This window comes from Mobula hypostoma, chromosome 14 (genome assembly GCF_963921235.1).
Source record: "Mobula hypostoma chromosome 14, sMobHyp1.1, whole genome shotgun sequence".
Taxonomy (NCBI): domain Eukaryota; kingdom Metazoa; phylum Chordata; class Chondrichthyes; order Myliobatiformes; family Myliobatidae; genus Mobula; species Mobula hypostoma.
This window is the reverse complement of record NC_086110.1, coordinates 17819185-17836269: the sequence shown is the minus strand read 5'-3', so window position 1 is coordinate 17836269 and position 17085 is coordinate 17819185. Positions and strand designations below refer to the sequence as shown.

General features: G+C 43.1%; 1 protein-coding gene across 1 annotated transcript in view; it reads left to right on the top strand.

Moving 5' to 3' along the window:
* slc9a5 (solute carrier family 9 member A5) overlaps positions 1–17085 on the top strand; it is a 252309-nt gene that overhangs the window by 125033 nt on the left and 110191 nt on the right. Inside the window, exons 4-5 of the mRNA XM_063066729.1 lie at positions 193–271; positions 4428–4605. Coding sequence (XP_062922799.1) covers positions 193–271; positions 4428–4605 — 257 coding nt within the window. The remainder of the gene's footprint in view (positions 1–192; positions 272–4427; positions 4606–17085) is intronic.

Here is a 17085-nt window from a genome sequence, read left to right as displayed (position 1 = left end):
TAGGACACAGAATTATTTTATCTTGCTTGAGGAGGGTGAATGAAAATGAACTCAGTGGGGTTTCTTTACATCTGGTGGACAACTCCATTTGGAAGATGCATCACAAAAAATCAATACACTATTGATTTTGCTTCTTCCCTACAAATGTAGCAGTAACATTTGATCTTTATTCAATCATTTTTCTTTTTACAGGTACTCTATAAAATGTTCAATTCTTTTACAACCATTGGTATAGACAATATACAGGCTGTGGATTACATCAAGGGTTTAGGTAAGAAAATTCAGAACATGTGCTTATATGTGGTCAGCTGTCTCTGTTAAAGATGTTGTTTCAAGTCTGTATGTTCGCATTTGGGGCCAGCTTTGAAGAAGGGACAAAAGCAAACAGAATGCAATTACTTCAGTGTAAGGAATTTGGAAATCGGGTGGTGGAGGGAGAAGCAGTGAAGACCAAAGGGCAATCATCATTTAACCGTTCAATATGCCTCTTACAACCAAGTCCCAAACCTGGGAGCAGGTTGCAGAGAAAATCTGATCTGAAATTGAGATCTATATTGGAACTGAAGAAAACAAAAAAAAAAGATTATTAAAGCGCAAGTTTATTCCACCTGAGTTGTTTCAGAGTGGAATCTGAATGTGGCGATATTCATATTAACTAACCCAGCATTCAAAATCACTTTTACCTTATCAACAACTTTTTTGCAGTATGTTAAAAGACTATTTATAGTGAAGAGTGCAGATTGTCTGTAGTTATCACTTGCATTGTTGTCAAAACTTGAGTTTTAATATTACAAGTATGCTGGTGAATGTATTCTGAGTGTGACCTGGGCATCAGCAGGAAGTCTCAATGCACATTGCAGCATACTAATTCTAAAATTTCTCCAAAAATGATACAAACCTGTGACTACCTCCATTATTTATATTATACAGGGATTTCTTTTCTCTATATGCTTCAGTTTTAAATGACTCACCCCTTACCTTGTAATTACTTACCACGTTTAAAGATTCTTCCACATTCACACACAACTTTCACACTCTTATATAAGCCCAAACTATTTAATCTTTTTTAGTGGGACAATCTATCAATGTTGGGACTTAATTTGAAACTGATGTTGGTATGAAATTTTTGGCAATGTATTTTGGAAATTATTTTATGGCCTACTCTCCACTATGCCTCCTTTCTCTTTGGCCTTTTAGTTCTGAAAGGGGCACTCAGAAAACCCTACCATTTATCTCCTCCCTCTCAAGTTGTTGGAGAGGGAATTGAGACCTCTAGAATAATATTCTGTCTCTCTGTCTCCAGTGCCAATAAAAAGTATTCACCCCGCCCCTTGGAAGCTTTTATGTTTTACTGCTTTACAATATTGAATCACAGTGGATTTAATTTGGCTTTTTTTTTTGGACACTGATCAAAAGAAAAGACTCGTTCATCTCAAAGTGAAAATAAATTTCTACAAATTGGTCTAAATTTATTACAATTTTTATGCACAATAATTGATTGCATAATTACTCACCCCCTTCAAGTCAGTATTCAGTAGATGCACCTTTGGCAGCAATTACAGACTTGAGTCTGTGTGGATAGGTCTCTATCGGCTTTGCACATCAGGACTCTACAACTTTTCCCCATTCTTCTCTACAAGAGTGTTCACGCTCTGTCAGATTGCATGGGGATCATGATTAAACAGCCCCTTTCAAGTCCAACCACAAATTCTCAACGGATTGAGGTCTGGACTCTGACTATGCCATTCCAGGACATTAACTTTGTTTTTACGCCATTCCTGTGTAGCTTTGGCTTTATGCTTGGTTGCTGTCTTGCTGGGAAAGAGACGTTCTCCCGAGTCACAGTTCTCTTACACACTGCATCAGGTTTTCCTCCAGGATTTCCCTGTATTTTGCTGCATTCATTTTACCCTCTACCTTACAAGCTGTCCAGGGCCTGCTGCAGTGAAGCTTCCCTATAGCATAATGCAGCCACCAACATGCTTCACGGTAGGGATGGTGTGTTTTTGATGATGTGTGGTGTTTGGCTTATGTCAAACGTAGTATTTAGTCTGATGGCCAAAAAGCTCCATTTTGGTTTCATCAGACCATAGAACTTTCTTCCAACTGCTGTCAGAATCTCCCACATGCCTTCTTCGCAAACTCCAACCAAGATTTTGTGAGATTTTTTTTCAACTGTGGTATTCTTTTTGCCTCTCTCCCATAAAGCTGTGATTGGTGAAGCAGTTGTTGTACGCACAGTCTCTCCCATCTCAGCCACTGGAGCCTGTAAATCTCCTCCAGAGTTGTCGTAGGTCTCTGGCCTCCCTCACTAGTCCCTTCTTGCACAATCACTCGGTTTTTGAGGATGGCCTGCTCTATGCATATTTACAGCTGTGCCATATTCTTTCCATTTCTTGATGATTGACTTAACTGTTCTCCAAAGGATATTCAGTGACTTGGAAATTTCTTGTATCCATCTCCTGACCTGGGCTTTTCAATAATCTTTTCGTGGAGTTGCTTGGAGTGTTCTTTTGTCTTCATGGTATAGATTTTGCCAGGATGCTGATTCACCATCAGCTGGACCTTCCAGATAGAGGTCTATTTTTACCACAGTCAATTGAAACACCATGACTGTACACAGGTCTCCAAAAACAGATCTCCATTTGACTATTATGTGTCTTCTAAAACCAATTGGCTCCAACTGTGATGATTTGGTGTGTTATTTAAAGGGGGTGAATACTTGTGCAATCAATTATTTTGTATTTTATATTTGTAATTAGATCACTTTGTAGAGATCTATTTTCACTTCGACACAAAAGTCTTTTTCTGTGAACAGTGTCAAAAAAAGCCAAATTGAATCCACAGTGATAATGTTGTAAAACAATAAGATGTGAAAACTTCTGAGGGGGGAGGGGTGGGATTTGAATACTTTTACAGGCACTGTATATATTTAGTCATAGTCATACTTTATTGATCCCAGGGGAAATTGGTTTTCATTACATAAATAGTAAATAGTAATAGAACCATAAATAGTTAAATAGTAATATGTAAATTATGCCAGTAAATTATGAAATAAGTCCAGGACCAGCCTATCGGCTCAGGGTGTCTGACCCTCCAAGGGAGGAGTTGTAAAGTTTGACGGCCACAGGCAGGAATGACTTCCTATGACGCTCTGTGCTGCATCTCGGAGGAATGAGTCTCTGGCTGAATGTACTCCTGTGCCCACCCAGTACATTATGCAGTGAATGGGAGACATTGACCAAGATGGCATGCAACTTAGACAGCATCCTCTTTTCAGACACCACCGTGAGAGAGTCCAGTTCCATCCCTACAATATCACTGGCCTTACGAGTGAGTTTGTTGATTCTGTTGGTGTCTGCTACCCTCAGCCTGCTGCCCCAGCACACAACAGCAAACATGATAGCACTGGCCACCACAGACTCGTAGAATATCCTCAGCATCGTCCAGCAGATGTTAAAGGACCTCAGTCTCCTCAGGAAATAGAGACGGCTCTGACCCTTCTTGTAGACAGCCTCAGTGTTCTTAGACCAGTCCAGTTTATTGTCAATTCGTATCCCCAGGTGTTTGTAATCCTCCACCATGTCCACACTGACCCCCTGGATGGAAACAGGGGTCACCAGTACCTTAGCTCTCCTCAGGTCTACCACCAGCTCCTTAGTCTTTTTCACATTAAGCTGCAGATAATTCTGCTCAGACCATGTGACAAAAGTTTCCTACAGTAGACCTGTACTCAACCTCATCTCCCTTGCTGATGCATCCAACTATGGCAGAGTCATCCGAAAACTTCTGAAGATGACAAGACTCTGTGCAGTAGTTGAAGTCCGAGGTGTAAATGGTGAAGAGAAAGGGAGACAAGACAGTCCCCTGTGGAGCCCCAGTGCTGCTGATCACTCTGTCGGACACACAGTGTTGCAACCACTCGTACTGTGGTCTGCCGGTCAGGTAATCAAGTATCCATGATACCAGGGAAGCATCCACCTGCATGTCTCTATATTAACAGGATCTTCCATACAAAATGAGTTTCCACTCAGACGTTAAAGTTGGTGCCAATTTCAATTGCTGCAAGTTTCACTTTGGCCCCTGCCATGTCTACATCAGTGTCCTAATATTGAGAGAGTGTATAAAAATAATTTAGTGTGGTCTTCGTCCTGGGGAGAGACTAGAAAAGGAAAACGTGTCCCAGTTTGTTTTGTACTAGCTGGAAACTGTTAGTAATATTGATGCATAACCAATAGTGTTATATATTTATACTATACATGACAATAATGTTTTTTACAGATTACCATGAAATTGGTGTTTTTCTCATTAACCTGAACATTATTTGCCCAAAGATGACAGGAAGTATGTACACCAGGGAATACTGAGAGGACATTCTGAGATGGGCTCTCCATATAGGTCTCTAAGTTCTTGTTTGTTTTTTTTAGGTTCAGTCTTCGTGGTGAGCTTGGGTGGAACTGCTGTAGGAATTACCTTTGCCTTTCTGCTGGCCCTCATCAGCCGTTTTACTAAACGGGTCCGCATCATTGAGCCGCTCTTTGTGTTCCTGATTGTTTACTTGGCCCATCTCACAGCTGAAATGATCTCACTCTCCTCCATCTTGGCGTAAGTTGTTTTAGCCCCCAGCCACTCACCATTTACCATGACATCAGGAGCTGAACCCAGAGGAGTTAATGAAGGATGACTTTGTTAGCTTTACGAGTGGAATGTGGGATGAGTCAGCATGGAATCTAAGCACAAGGAGCTCAGATCTGCCATTTTCACAGTCGTTGTCTGTGGGCATGTTGTGATAACAATCCTCATTGGACTGGGTTTGATTGCTCAGGGTACTGTTAGCTGTGGGGATAAAGGTAAAGGGACATCAAAAAATGCTTTTAGAGAAAACTTTGAAAGAATGTTTTGGGGAAAAAAAAAGAAACAGACATAAATCTGAAGGAAGCAAATTAAGACTATAAGGCCAAGACTAAGAATGCAATTTGGCCTTTCAGCCCATTGAGTTTGCTCTACAATTTAGTCGTGATTGATCAATTTTCCTTCTCAAGCTCATTCATCTGGCTTCTCCCGGTAAACTTTGATGCCCTAACTAATCAAAATACAGATTTCAGGAGTAAGAAAGGGAAGGAGGGAGGAAGTAATGAGAAGGATGACAGAGCCTGAGAGGAGAAAGAGAAAAAAGGAAATCACAGAAGTGAGGGGAGGGAATCAAAGACAAACAGAAGTACTCAGAAAAGAAAGGGATAAATGAAAAGAGTATATTTAACATGGACAAATTCAAATGAAAGAAATAAAAAATTTACGAGAGGCAATAAAGTCAAAAATAGAATGGGCATAAGGGAGACTCATCTCAGCTTTCCTTCATCTCTCATTCTCCTGAGGTACAGAGGTTTAAAATTGATGGGGCTCCTTCAGGATGTAGGGGCATTATAGTTGGCATTTTAGGAGCTGAATAATGGTCTGAAGAAGCATCCACTTCCCTCTAATGAATGAATTAACAATCTTCTTTACTTCATGCAGGCAGAGTGGTCACGGCAGTGAGATGGGGATGGCTGAAGCAGAGATACAAAACCAGTTCTTAGATGGTGAATGTAAAAAGCAAGAAAATAATTCCTAGAATTGGGGTTCAGACTCCTAGAGAGGCAGGCTACTTGGGGCTAAGATGAAAACTTTATATAGAGAGAAAGTGAATCTTTAGAATTCTGTACCCTGTAGAACTATGGAAGCTCGGTGATTCAGTTTTTTTCCCGCAAAGCAGAGCTTAATATGTCTCTGGATCTTAGTGCAATCGAGTGAGGTGGTGATAGTGAAACAAAATGGCAGTGAGGTAGAAGATCAATTGATAAGTGGTGACGCAAGCTCAAAGTGTCGTATCACCTACTCTTGCACCTAACTTTCATTTCAAAGATCAAAGTAAATCTATTATCGAAATACATATGTCACCATATTCAACCTTGAGATTCATTTTCTTGCGGGTATACTCAATCAATCGATTAACCATAATAGAATCAATGAAAGACAACACCAACAGAGCAGGCAACCAGCGTGTAAAAGACAACAAATTGTGCAAACACAAAAAGAGAGGGAAAATAGTTGTTGTAAACAAATAAGCAATAAATATTGAGAACATGAGATGAAGAGTCCTTGAAAGTGGGTCCATAGATTGTGGGAACAGTTTAGTGATGGAGCAGTACTATTTCAAACACTGTTTGCACTAAGTCACTTCAATTCCGTGTCAAATCTCATTCAAGTTAAACACAAGCTTGTAGCCAGGCTGACACTTTATAGAAGTTCTTCTGCTCTGCTCTGAGGTAAAAGAAAAAACTTTTGTCATGCGACCTTATAATGAGGTACCACATTAAGGGAGATGGGGTAAGATATGGGGCAGTAATCAGGTACAAAAAAACAGGCAACATACATCAAAGTTGCTGGTGAACGCAGCAGGCCAGGCAGCATCTATAGGAAGAGGCGCAGTCGACGTTTCAGGCCGAGACCCTTCGTCAGGACTAACTGAAGGAAGAGTGAGTAAGGGATTTGAAAGCTGGAGGGGGAGGGGGAGATGCAAAATGATAGGAGAAGACAGGAGGGGGAGGGATGGAGCCGAGAGCTGGACAGGTGATAGGCAGAAGGGGATACGAGAGGATCATGGGACAGGAGGTCCGGGAAGAAAGACGGGGGGGTGGGGGTGACCCAGAGGATGGGCAAGAGGTATATTCAGAGGGACAGAGGGAGAAAAAGGAGAGTGAGAGAAAGAATGTGTGCATTAAAAAGAGTAACAGATGGGGTACGAGGGGGAGGTGGGGCCTAGCGGAAGTTAGAGAAGTCAATGTTCATGCCATCAGGTTGGAGGCTACCCAGACGGAATATAAGGTGTTGTTCCTCCAACCTGAGTGTGGCTTCATCTTTACAGTAGAGGAGGCCGTGGATAGACATGTCAGAATGGGAATGGGATGTGGAATTAAAATGTGTGGCCACTGGGAGATCCTGCTTTCTCTGGCGGACAGAGCGTAGATGTTCAGCAAAGCGGTCTCCCAGTCTGCGTCGGGTCTCACCAATATATAAAAGGCCACATCGGGAGCACCGGACGCAGTATATCACCCCAGTCGACTCACAGGTGAAGTGATGCCTCACCTGGAAGGACTGTTTGGGGCCCTGAATGGTGGTAAGGGAGGAAGTGTAAGGGCATGTGTAGCACTTGTTCCGCTTACACGGATAAGTGCCAGGAGGGAGATCAGTGGGGAGGGATGGGGGGGACGAATGGACAAGGGAGTTGTGTAGGGAGCGATCCCTGCGGAATGCAGAGAGAGGGGGGGAGGGAAAGATGTGCTTAGTGGTGGGATCCCGTTGGAGGTGGCAGAAGTTACGGAGAATAATATGTTGGACCCGGAGGCTGGTGGGGTGGTAGGTGAGGACCAGGGGAACCCTATTCCTAGTGGGGTGGTGGGAGGATGGCGTGAGAGCAGATGTACGTGAAATGGGGGAGATGCGTTTAAGAGCAGAGTTGATAGTGGAGGAAGGGAAGCCCCTTTCTTTAAAAAATGAAGACATCTCCCTCGTCCTAGAATGAAAAGCCTCATCCTGAGAGCAGATGCGGCGGAGACGGAGGAATTGCGAGAAGGGGATGGCGTTTTTGCAAGAGACAGGGTGAGAAGAGGAATAGTCCAGATAGTTGTGAGAGTCGACGCAGACTGGGAGACCGCTTTGCTGAACATCTACGCTCTGTCCGCCAGAGAAAGCAGGATCTCCCAGTGGCCACACATTTTAATTCCACATCCCATTCCCATTCTGACATGTCTATCCACGGCCTCCTCTACTGTAAAGATGAAGCCACACTCAGGTTGGAGGAACAACACCTTATATTCCGTATGGGTAGCCTCCAACCTGATGGCATGAACATTGACTTCTCTAACTTCCGCTAGGCCCCACCTCCCCCTCGTACCCCATCTGTTACTCTTTTTAATGCACACATTCTTTCTCTCACTCTCCTTTTTCTCCCTCTGTCCCTCTCAATATACCTCTTGCCCATCCTCTGGGTCACCCCCCCCCCGTCTTTCTTCCCGGACCTCCTGTCCCATGATCCTCTCGTATCCCCTTTTGCCTATCACCTGTCCAGCTCTCGGCTCTATCCCTCCCCCTCCTGTCTTCTCCTATCATTTTGCATCTCCCCCTCCCCCTCCAGCTTTCAAATCCCTTACTCACTCTTCCTTCAGTTAGTCCTGACGAAGGGTCTCGGCCTGAAACGTCGACTGCGCCTCTTCCTATAGATGCTGCCTGGCCTGCTGCGTTCACCAGCAACTTTGATGTATGTTGCTTGAATTTCCAGCATCTGCAGAATTCCTGTTGTTTACAAAAAAACAGGCAAGGGTTTTAGTGGATTGTTACCCCTTCTGTCTAAAGGACTATAAACCATAAAGAATGAAGTCATATTTCAGGTGAGGCCCAGAAATGATGGTGCATCTTTTACTGGCTACTGTACAGCGTGACCTTCTTTTGGGCCTACTGCTGAAAATTTCAGCACTGCCAAGGACAAAGGCCTCGGGTGCTATTGAAGTTGTTTTCTTCCACAGGCTTCACAGTAAGGTATTGGAGGATGGGTGGTAGGAGATCCAGCAGTCAAAGGCCCAATTGGGCCTGGGATTGTTTGAGATGTTTCTGGCCATCTGGAGCCTGGCTGCTGCCTCGGGTGTTGGGGAAAGGCATTCATCGTCCACTTCCAGCATTAAGACTGGAGTTGGGAGGGGAGGCAGCATTATGGTAGACTCTTTCCACCCTGCGAGAATCAGCAAGAGGTGATGCATCGGGTTGGAAATTGGGCTCCATTGGCAGACTGGGGGAGCTCAGCAATTCAGAGGTGAAATGATTGGTGCCAGAGAGCATTCAGTGGGAAGGAAGTGAGACTCTTTAGTGGATTGGCAGGGGAATGGGCATGTGGTGGGGTGACCCCAAAAATATAAGGCAACTAATTTTTCCAGTCTTTCTGTGCTTAAAAATTAGTTATTCCTGAAATGATCAGCAATGTTTTCTTAGAACATTGTGGATTAATTCCTCTTGAAAATTTCTAAAGAGGAGCTTTTTATTGGGAACAAAATCATTTGATGTACAACTGATGGGAAAGGAGACAGACATATAAGCACAATTCAAATTGGAAACCACTTAGATAAACTTCCATGGTGATAGGAAGTGATGAGGGACGAGCTGCCATTATACTACTGTAGTTCCTGATACTTTGGGAAGCTTTGAAGGGGCTAATGTACATGTTCACCAAAATGATGCTTGGCTTAGATGGTTCCTAAATGTGAGGAAAGTTGAACCATGTGGAAGAAGCCAGTAGTTTCCCAGATGAAGTGAGTGAAGGAAGAGGAGTGGGTGCAGTTACTATTACAAGGTTGAAGGTGCTCAAAAAGCTGAAAGACCTAAGGGGTACATAAATCACCCAGACTAGATGAACTGCACCATAGGGTTCTGAAAGAGATAGATTGTGGAAGCATTAGCAATGATTTTTCAAAAGTCATTGAACTTTGGCATGGTGCCAGAGCACTGAAAATTGCAAACGTCACTCCACTCTTTAAGAAAGGAGGAAGGAGGCAGAAAGGAAATTATAGACCAGTCAGCCTGACCTCAGTGGTTGGGAAGATGTTGGAGTCAATTGTTAAGGTTGAGGTGATGGAGTACTTGGTGACACAGGACAAGATAGGACAAGTGGGTGTGGTTTCCTTAAGGAAAAATCTGGCCTGATGAACCTGTTTGAATTCTTTGAGGAGATTATTAGGATAGATAAAGGGGATGTAGTTGATGTTGTATATTTAGACTTTCAGATGCCTTTTACAAGGTGCCACACATGAAGCAAGGTAAGAGACCATAGTATTACAGGAAAGTTAATAACACGGTTAGAGCATTGGCTGATTGGTAGGAGGTAGCAAGTAGGAATATTAGGATTCTCTTCTGGTTAGCTGCCAGTGTACCGCAGGGGTCTGTGTTGGGACCACTTCTTTTTATGCTGTATATAAATGATTAAGATAATGGAATAGTTGAATTTGCACCAAGTTTGCAGATGATATGGAGATTGCTGGAGGGTCAGTTAGTGTTGAGGAAATGACTAGGCTGTAGAAGGACTTAAACAGATTAGAAGAATGGGCAAGAAAGTGGCAAATGAAATACAATGTTGGAAAATGCATGGTCATGCATTTTGGTAGTAGAAATAAATATGAAGACTATTTTCTAAAAGGAAAGAAAATCCTAAAATCTGATATACAAAGGGACTTGGGAGTTCTTCTGCAGAACACCCTAAAGGTTAACTTGCAGGTTGAGTCAGTAGTGAGGAAGGCAAATGCAATGTTAGCATTCATTTCATGAGGTGTAGATACAAGAGCAAGGATGTGATGCTGAGGCTTTATAGCACTGGTGAGGCCTCACCTTGAGTATTGTGAACAGTTTTGGGCCCCTCATCTTAGAAAAGATATGCTGGCATTGGAGAAGGTCCAGAGGCTGTTCATAATGGAATGAAAGGGTTATCATATGAGGAACTGAAAGTTAGAAGGATGAAGGGGGATCTCATTGAAACCTTTCGACAGAATAAATATGGAAAGGATGTTTCCTGTGGGGGTGGGGGCGCAGTCTAGGACAAGAGGGCCCAGTGTCAGGATAGAGGAGCGTCCATTTAAAACAGATGTGGAGAAATTTCTTCAGCCAGAGGATGGTGAATTTGTGGAATTTGTTACCACGGGCAGCTGTGGAGGCCAGGTCGTTGGGTTTATTTCAAGCAGAGATTGATAGGTTCTTGGTTGGACATGGTGTCAAAGGATACAGGGAGAAAAGCCAGGGAATGAGGTTGAGGAGGGGCAAAAAAGGATCAGCCATGATTGAATGGTGGAGCAGACTCAATGGGCCAAATGGCCTAATTCTGCTCCTGTATCTCATGGTCCTATGGACACAATTGATGTGTTCAAGACTAAGAAGTGCTACGTAATGTTAAAGAACCAAAGCTGAAGTGGGTAATGGGAGCTGAGGCACAGAGCAAATGTGATGGAATTGCTCTGGAAATGTTTCGAGATTCATTTAATAGAAACTGATAGTGGAAGACTGGAGGGGATTGAGGGGTGACCTGATTGAGGTACTGTATATAAGATCCTGAGGGGAATAGACTGGGTGAAAGCCCAAAGTCTTTTTTTTCCCCAGTGACTGTGTGCTAAAAACAAAGTCAGACACAAGAAATTTTAAAGGGATGCAAGGGGTAGCTTTTCCATGCAAAGAGGATATGTATTGGAATGAGCTGCTGGAAATAGTAGTTGAAGCAAGCACATTAACACCGTTTAAAAGCCATCTAGTTAAGTGTATTTAAGTGGCCTATTTCCGTACTGTAATTGTTATATGGTTATATAGGTCACTTATAAGTCAATAGCATCATAACATTTTAAGTAATATTTGGATATTAAACGCACAGCGAATATTTTCCCCGTATGAATATACAAAATCATCGCAACACACCAATATCGCTGAATCAGTGGGAGCCCTGGGCTTGTTTCCCGGCAACAAGATGGTCCTATCGAGGGGTGATGGGAGACAGCGATACTCAAAGGGGGTTCCTTATGTCCAGTCTATTCTGCAGTTTAGTTTTCGTTGCATTCATTGCAGAAAACTCCGCTTCGCAGAAAAATGTTGGAAATGGAAGCAATGTTTTCAGTGCTTTCCTGTCTATCTCAGGATATTTAGCCTTGACTTTGATCCAGAATGCCGACAGAGATGTTATGTCAAACATACTTTTCAGTCCGTCATCATCTGAAAGCTCGAGGAGTTGATCGCCTTCCCGCCCTGACACGGATGACACGCGGGTCATGACCTCGCATGCGTAACGGCTGATCAGTGGCCGTGACAGGGAATGAGGAAAGGTGCAGCTGACAAAATCATATTGCTTCCTCGCGGCCCGGTAGCGCATGCTCCGCGGCCCGGTGGTTGGGGACCGCTGGACTAAAGGGCCAGTTTCCTTGTTGTGAGACTCTATGAACCTCTGCTAGAATACTCAGCAGCTCAGAAAGCATTTTGGGAGAGAAATAGAACTAAAGTTTCAGGTGATGGTCTTTCATCTGATGGACTGACGAAAAGTCAACAACCTGACACATGAATTTAGAAGATGCTGGAGGAGCTCAGCGGGTCAGCCAGCATCTACAGAACTGAATAAACAGTCGGCATTTTGGGCAAAGGGTCTTGACCTGAAACATCAGTTTCTTTATTTCCACGAACGCTTCCTGACTTGCGGAGTTCCTCCAGCATTTTATATGTGTTGCTCTGGCTTCCCAGCATCTGTACAATCTCTTATGTTTCTGAATTTAGAACACAGATAGAACATGGAATCATATGGAACAGGCCTTTCACCCCATAATGTGCTGTTGAACCAATTAAATTACCAACCAAATGGCTAACTAGACTAATCTATTCTGCCTACACAATGTCCATATCCTTCCTGGGGCAGCAGGCTGAGGGTAGCAGATACCAACAGAATCAACAAACTCATTCATAAGGCCAGTGATGTTGTGGGGATGGAACTGGACTCTCTGACAGTGGTGTCTGAAAAGAGGATGCCGTCCAAGTTGCATGCCATCTTGGACAATGTCTCCCATCCACTACATAATGTACTGGGTGGGCACAGGAGTACATTCAGCCAGAGACTCATTCCACCGAGATGCAACACTGAGCGTCATAGGAAGTCATTTCTGCCTGTGGCCATCAAACTTTACAACTCCTCCCTTGGAGGGTCAGACACCCTGAGCCAATAGGCTGATCCTGGACTTATTTCCTGGCATAATCTACATATTACTATTTAACTATTTATGGTTTTATTATTACTGTTTAATTATTTATGGTGCAACTGTAACAAAAACCAATTTCCCCTGGGATCAATAAAGTATGACTATCACTATGACTATTTCCTGCACATTCATGTGCCTATCAAAACGTCCCTCAAAAATCTCTAATGTATCAGCATCTACCTGTCCAGGCAGTTCATTCCAGGCATCCACCACTCTTACTCCTCACATCTCCTTTGAACTTATCCTCTCCCACTTTAAATGCATGCCCTCTGCTCTTAGACCTTTCAATCCTAGGGAAAAAGAAACTGTATGTCTACTCTAGCTATGCTTCTCAGAATGTTATCAACTTCTATCAGATCTTCACTCAGCCTTCACTATTCCAGAGAAAACAACCCACGTTTGTCCAACATCTGGTTATAGTACATGCCCTCAAATCCAGGCAGCATCCTGGGAAACCTCTTCTGCACCCTCTCAAAAGCCTCAACATCCTTTCCATCCATGCAGGCAACATCCACAGATCTGCACTTATCACCTCATCAAATAGCTCAATCAAGTTAGTAGGACGCAACCTGCCCCATGCAAAGCCATGCAAGGTCTCCCTAATCAGAATATGTTTTCCAAATGCTCATAAATCCTATCCCTAAAATTTCTCTCCAATAACTTCCCTACCACTGATGTGAGACTCGCTGATCTATCATTTCCAGGATTATTCTTGGTTTCTTTCTTGTATGATGGAACAATATTAGCTACTTGCCAGTCTTCTAGGACCTTAACTGTGACTAGAGAGAACATGAAGGTATTGGTCAAGGCCCCAGCAATCTCTTCTGTTGCCTCCCTAAATAACCTGGAGTATGTTTCATCAAGCCCTTGGGACTTATCCATCTTAATGAGCTTTGATAGACCCAACACTACCTCTTCCTTTATCTGAAAATACCTAAACATAACAATATATTTGGCACTGATCTCCCCATCCTCAATGTCCTTCTCCTTGGAAAATACTGATGTAAAGTACTCATGAAGAACCTCACCCGCATCCTACAAATCCAAGCAAATGTTTTCCCCTTTATCCTTCATTGACCTTACCATTCCTTAGTTAGATAAGTTTATTTTACTTATTTAGAGATACAACATGAAACATGCCCTTCCAGCCTGCTGATCCGTGCCACCAGCTCCCCACCGACTTAATCCTAGCCTAATCACAGGACATTTACAATGACCAATTAGCCAACTACCAGTACATCTTTGGACTGTGGGATGAAACCAGAGCACCTGGAGGAAACCCAAGTGCACATGAGAAGGATGTACAAACTTTCTTAGAAAGGACACTGGAATTGAAATCCAAACTCCATAAACTTCCCTACCACTGACATGAGACTCACCAGTCTATAGTTTCCAAGATTATCCTTGGTTCCCTTCTTGAATAGCGGAACAACATCAGCTACTCACCAGTCCTCTGGGACCTTGCCTGTAGCTAGAGAGGACACAAAAGTGTTGGTCAAGGCTTGAGCAATCTAATCTCAATAACCTAGAGTATATCCCATCAGGCCCTGGGGACTCATCCACCTTAATGCTCTTTAAAAGAACTAATACTATCTCTTCCTTTACCTCAAAATGCTCTAGCATATCAATATGTTCAGCACTTATCTCCTTATCCTTTTTGTGCTTCTCTTTTGTAAATACTGATGTAAAGTATTCACTTAGGACCTCATCTCCACATCCAAGCAAATGCGCCCCCCCCCCCACTTTTCCTTGAGTGGTCCTACCTTCTCCCTAGTAATCCTTTTGCTTTTGATATATGTATAGAATGCCTTGGGCTTCTCTTTAATACTAATTGCTAAGGACTTTTCATGGTCCCTCCTGGTTTTCCTAATTTCCCCCTTGAGTTCTTTTCTGGTTTCTTTATTATCGTCAAAGGCTCTGTTAGATTCTAGCTTCCCAAGCTTTAGACACTGCTGCTTTTTCTACTTAACTAAATTCATCACCTCTCTCAGCATCTAAGGTTCTTTACCTTGCATTTTTGTCCTTCCTTCTGACTGGAAGATATCTGTTCTGTACTTTGTGCATATGGTCTTTAAACATCTTCCATATGTCAAATGTGGATTTGCACAAAACAGCCGTTCTCAATTAACTCTCCCTAGTTCCTGCCTGATGCTCTAGTAATTTGCCCTGCTCCAATTTAATACCCTCCTGCAAGTCCATATCTACAGTATCTATAGCTATCTAAAACTTGAGGCAACCCCTAACGCTCTCCCACCATAAGGTCAGTCACCTAGTCAGGCTCATTATCCAACAAAAAGTCCAGTACATCTTTCTCTTATTGCACTATCTGCATATGGATACATGAAACCCTCTGGATGCACCTAACAAAATCTGCCCCATCTAAACTTGTACGCAGAAGTTCCTAGTTTGTATTGGGGAAGTTGAAATTCCCCATGAGAACAACTCTATTGTGCTTACACCTCTCCTTAATTTCCTGCACATCTGTTCCTCAATGTCCTGCTGGCTATTGGGGCGTCCGTAGTACTTGCATTGGGGTGATCGCACCCTACCTATTTTTGAGTTCTACCCATCTGGACTCGGTGGATGAGCCCTCCATTATGTGCCCTGTTGAGAGCAGCTGTGATATTTTCCCCAATTAGTAGTGCAACTCTCCCCCTACCTCTTTTGCCTCCCTATCTCTTCTAAAACACTGAAACCCTCAGACATTTTGCACCCATTCCTGTCACTCTCTCAGCCAAGTCTCTGTAACGGCCACAACATCATAATTGCATGTACAGATCCATGCTTTAAGTTAATCACCTTTACCCATAATACTCCCACTTCAAACACGCCTTCCTGTTGTATCTATTACCTTGCTTTTGTTGGTTTTTACTGGGCCCTGACATTTACGTTTCTCTCCATTCTTCCACTTTCTGGCCTGGTGCACTGGCTTCCATCCCCCTGACAATCTAGTTTAAGCCTTCCCAAGTAGCACCAGTGACCCTCCCAGCCAGGATATTGGCTCATCTCCAGTTTGGGTGCAACCTGTTGCTCTTGTACAGGTTACTCCTGACCCAATGATCCAAGGACCTGAAATACAGCCTCTCATTCATCTGTACTGTCATTCTGTTCCTGTCCTGACCAACACATGGCACTGAGAGTAATCCAGAGATTACTTCCTTGGAGGTTCTGCTCTTGTTTATCTCTCTGTGGAAGCTGCCTGAACTATTGAGCACTTCTGACCTTTTTTCTGTTTAAATCTCATATATTTCAAGCATATTCAACTTATCTATCATAAAAAAAACTATTTTGAATTGGGGAAATAAACTCTAAGGTGGTGACTTAGGAAATTCAATAATAATTATCTGCGGAACAAATAACGTCACGATGGTGCCAGTGATATTCAGTGGGCTGAAGACAATACTTCTAAATGTACCTCTTTCGAATTTCTCTGTGCAATCTGCAGCATGCAATTTCCTTCTAGGCAATGTACTTTTAAATCAACTTAGTGATCACAGAATTCCCATTCATCTGAAGGTCTCTGCAGATCAGGCAGGTACATCACCTTGAAACAGATGAAGGTTCATCGCCATGGTCAGAAGCGATGCAGGAAGGGGACCTGAAATGCAAAGGAACGAGACCTCCCCTACCCAGCACCTTGTTAGCAAATGTGCGGTTGCTGGAGCACAAAGCTGAGGACCTGAGGACAAGATTGCTGTATCGAAGGGAAATGGAGGAAGGTTATATTCTATGCTTGAAGGAGACATTTTTCTCCCAGCATGCCAGATACAGTGATCAAACTGAAAGGCTTCTTGATTTTCTGTGTGGAATGAGCTGCTGATTTGGAAAAGGCAAAAAGTGGAGATATGTATTTGTTGATAAACTCTCAATGGTGCTCTGATGTGGCGGTTTTGTCAAACTCATGTTCCTCCAACCTTGATCACCTAATGGTCAAATGCCGTCCGTTCTATTTACCTAGGGAATTTTTCTCCATAATCTTGATGGCAGTTTAAGTACCACCAGCAGCCGACTATAATCAAGTACTGAGATACTGCATGATGCCGTGTCCAAACAAGAAACAGTCTATCCCGATGCATTTCAAATGATAATTGTGGACTTCAACCAGATCTGTTTAAAGAAAACCCTGCCTAGTTACCATCACCTGTAGCACCAGAGGTCCTAATACACACAAGACCACTGTTATACTAAGATGAGGAATGCCTATCATTCAATGCACAGACCGCATTTCGATAAATCTGATCCCTCTATTTGCGTACAGGCAAAGGCTAAAGAGCAAAACTTCAGAGAT